General features: G+C 51.1%; 1 protein-coding gene across 1 annotated transcript in view; it reads left to right on the top strand.

Moving 5' to 3' along the window:
- FBXO34 (F-box protein 34) overlaps positions 1–1,925 on the top strand; it is a 25,923-nt gene extending 23,998 nt beyond the window's left edge. Inside the window, exon 4 of the mRNA XM_009322913.1 lies at positions 1–1,925. This exon is cut by the window's left edge and continues 962 nt beyond it. Coding sequence (XP_009321188.1) covers positions 1–1,232 — 1,232 coding nt within the window. The 3' untranslated portion in view covers positions 1,233–1,925.
- Positions 1,926–2,912: the final 987 nt, after the last annotated feature.

Here is a 2,912-nt window from a genome sequence, read left to right as displayed (position 1 = left end):
TGCTCCTGGCGAATGGCACCCAGCCCGAGAGAGAGGCGGGGAAGGTCTCCTCGGGGGTCCTGGCTCCGGGGGATGGCTTGGAGGAGGCAGGGGTGGCAGAGGCTGGATACGGAGGACGGTGCGGTCCTCTGGGTGACACTGAGTTGTGGGATGGCGCTGCCTCTGCTCGGCAGCCTTTTCCTTCTGGGCTGGATACTCGGATGGGGAATGTGAATTCGGGACTTGCTCATGCAGTGTTGGCGATAACCGCTGGCGGGAGCGATCCTGAAAGGCGAATGGAGCCTCCCAGACCTCTGCCGCCTGCGTATCCAGCTGCTGCCAGGTTGCCACCGGATTCCTTGCAGAGCAAGAACGCGACTGTTGATTGTACGTTGAAAGAGCCCGTAATTTTCCCAAAGCAGAGTCTGCACCCTGCTAGGAAGGAGCCTTTATGCATCAGTATATCGGTCACCAAGACCGAGAAAGGATGCAGGAAAGAGAAGCTCTCTAACTCCAGTTCCAGTGAAGATCTGCTCCCCGGGAGGCTGTTTTTTCTCCAGGCTGACCAGCCTGCTGCTCACGAGCAACAGCCACTACGGGAAGGTACCCAAGAAGAGCCAGGAGAAGTAGCCCAAAACGAGGATGAGGATGCTTTGGCATCTGACAGATCATGCGTTGGAAGCGGTGTCCCTACGGAGCCATCTGCCCTTTCTGTTCCTCCCACAGAAGGGGCTTTGCAAGTACTTGATGCTTCCTGCTTAAAAAGGCAGGTTTCGCATGACTTTCTGGAGACCAGGTTTAAAATTCAGCAGCTTTTGGAGCCTCAGCAGTATATGGCCTTCCTGCCTCACCACATCATAGTGAAGATTTTCGGATTGCTTCCTACTAGGAGTCTGGTTGCCCTAAAATGCACTTGCTACTACTTCAAATTCATCATTGAATACTACAACATCAGGCCAGCAGACTCCCGCTGGGTCCGCGATCCCCGCTACCGAGAAGACCCTTGCAAGCAGTGCAAGAAGAAGTACGTGAAAGGGGACGTGTCACTGTGCCGGTGGCATCCCAAACCATACTGTCAAGCTTTACCCTACGGGCCTGGGTACTGGATGTGCTGTCACCGGTCTCAGAAGGGCATCCCGGGCTGTAAGTTAGGTCTTCATGACAATCATTGGGTTCCTGCCTGCCACAGCTTTAACCGTGCTATTCATAAGAAAAACAGAGGAGCGGGAGCCGAAGTGGAAGAGGAATATTAGTGCACAGACACTTTTCCTGCGAGGTTGTTTGGGGTAGGAGGAGATTCTCATGCCTTGTGCTGTTTACAGTGTATATAATTGTCGTGGATTGTTTTGTTTTCACAGGGCTATGAAACTGCACATACTTAAACACAAGAGCCTTTACCTTTTAGATTAAAGATAGCTTTTAGTCCATCTATGTAAATAACACTATAAAAACTAATTGTACATACAGAGTCTACAGCTGGCTGAACAACGTAATCACTACAATGCAGCTATGATAGTGTTGCGGCTATAGTTGTGTGTGTTTTTAAGTGTCTTGTTTCAAAAATCTGTATATCCTGTATAATATATGAATGTTTCTGAGAAGAAACTCTAAATAGGTAAAGGTCAACTTGTTTAAAGAATCTTCAGACAACTTAACTGGACAACCTTAAAATTAGACTAGAACAGATCCATTATAATAGTGTGGCAGTGGATAAAAAGAGAGGAATATTATTGTATAGTCAGAATATAAAAAGTTCTTGTCTACCTTACCCATGTTGTCTGGTTTGTTTTTTTTTTTTTTTTTACTTAAATAAAATGTGCATTCTAGATCTGCCTTACCTGACTTTCTCTTGTAAAGCTATAAAAATACTGTAAAACACGTGGCGGAAACTTGGCACTGTGAGGTAGTTCGGACTCGCAGTGTGCTCCATAGAAAACTAGTCCTCCGACTAAAAAAGAAACAATAAATTAAAAAAAAAAAACCCAAACCTGTATTACCTGGAGAACTTCCTGCTGTAACATTCACAAACTCCAGCTTTTCCTTTCCCTCCCATCAGCCGTGCGTGCAGCAGAGGCTCGACAGAGGCTCCTGTTGTCTGGAAAGCTGGTGCTGGGTGTGTTAAGACTTGCAAGAACGGGGACTCTCAGGCTTGAGTCCTGCTTCTCACCTCAACACGGCCCCTCGGCTGCGCACCGGCCGCTCGAGGATGGAGCGTGGGTCCAGCAGGGTGAGAGCGGAGTTGCCTCGGCTCAGTGATGTGCTGGAATCTCTGCTGTCCGCTGTATGTGGAATTTTTCCCTTGCAAGAGGAATCCTTGCAGCGCTTCGCCCTGCTCTGCTGCGGCCTCTGGCATCTTGTTTCTGAGGTGCGAGTCGGTGCTTTCGAAGGGGAGTTGTGAATGTTTGTGTCAGAAGTGCAGACGAACGGCAATTCCTCGAACTCTGCAGGGGAGCTGAGCGTGGCACCTATTCGAGTATTTCCTCGAACGCGTTCCTCTCCTGCAGCGCTGTGTTCCAGACTCCGGCCTCCAGTTAACAGCCCTCCTTGTGCCCAGCTCGCTGCCCGAGGGTAAACTGGTTTGGAAGTCTGGGAACGTACCCTGGACAACCCAGCAGCAGCCGCGTTCAGTTCCTGGGAGCGAAATGGAGCGGCAGCGATTCTGCAGGGAGCCGAGAGGAGAGCAGCGGTTGCGTCTTCGCATGGTCCGAGTCCCTCCTCTCCCCCCGCTTCAGGCCGTGGCTGTTTCTTTGCCCCTTCTCGGAACAAGGCTGGACCCCTGGCAACCGTCGTTGCAGCCGGAGCAGGCAAAATCTCGGACCCAGTTCAAGAAGAGCTGGTGCCACCTTCCCCTGGGGCTCATCCCGGGCCCTCCCCTGCCCTGCAAACCCCAAGGGAGCACCTGGGATTTAAGGGCAAGGGCTCTCCGCGGGAGC

This window comes from Pygoscelis adeliae, unplaced genomic scaffold (assembly GCF_000699105.1).
Source record: "Pygoscelis adeliae isolate BGI_AS28 unplaced genomic scaffold, ASM69910v1 Scaffold314, whole genome shotgun sequence".
NCBI classification, from domain to species: Eukaryota; Metazoa; Chordata; class Aves; order Sphenisciformes; family Spheniscidae; genus Pygoscelis; species Pygoscelis adeliae.
The sequence above is the reverse complement of the archived record's forward strand: the minus strand, read 5'-3'. Positions and strand labels throughout refer to the sequence as shown.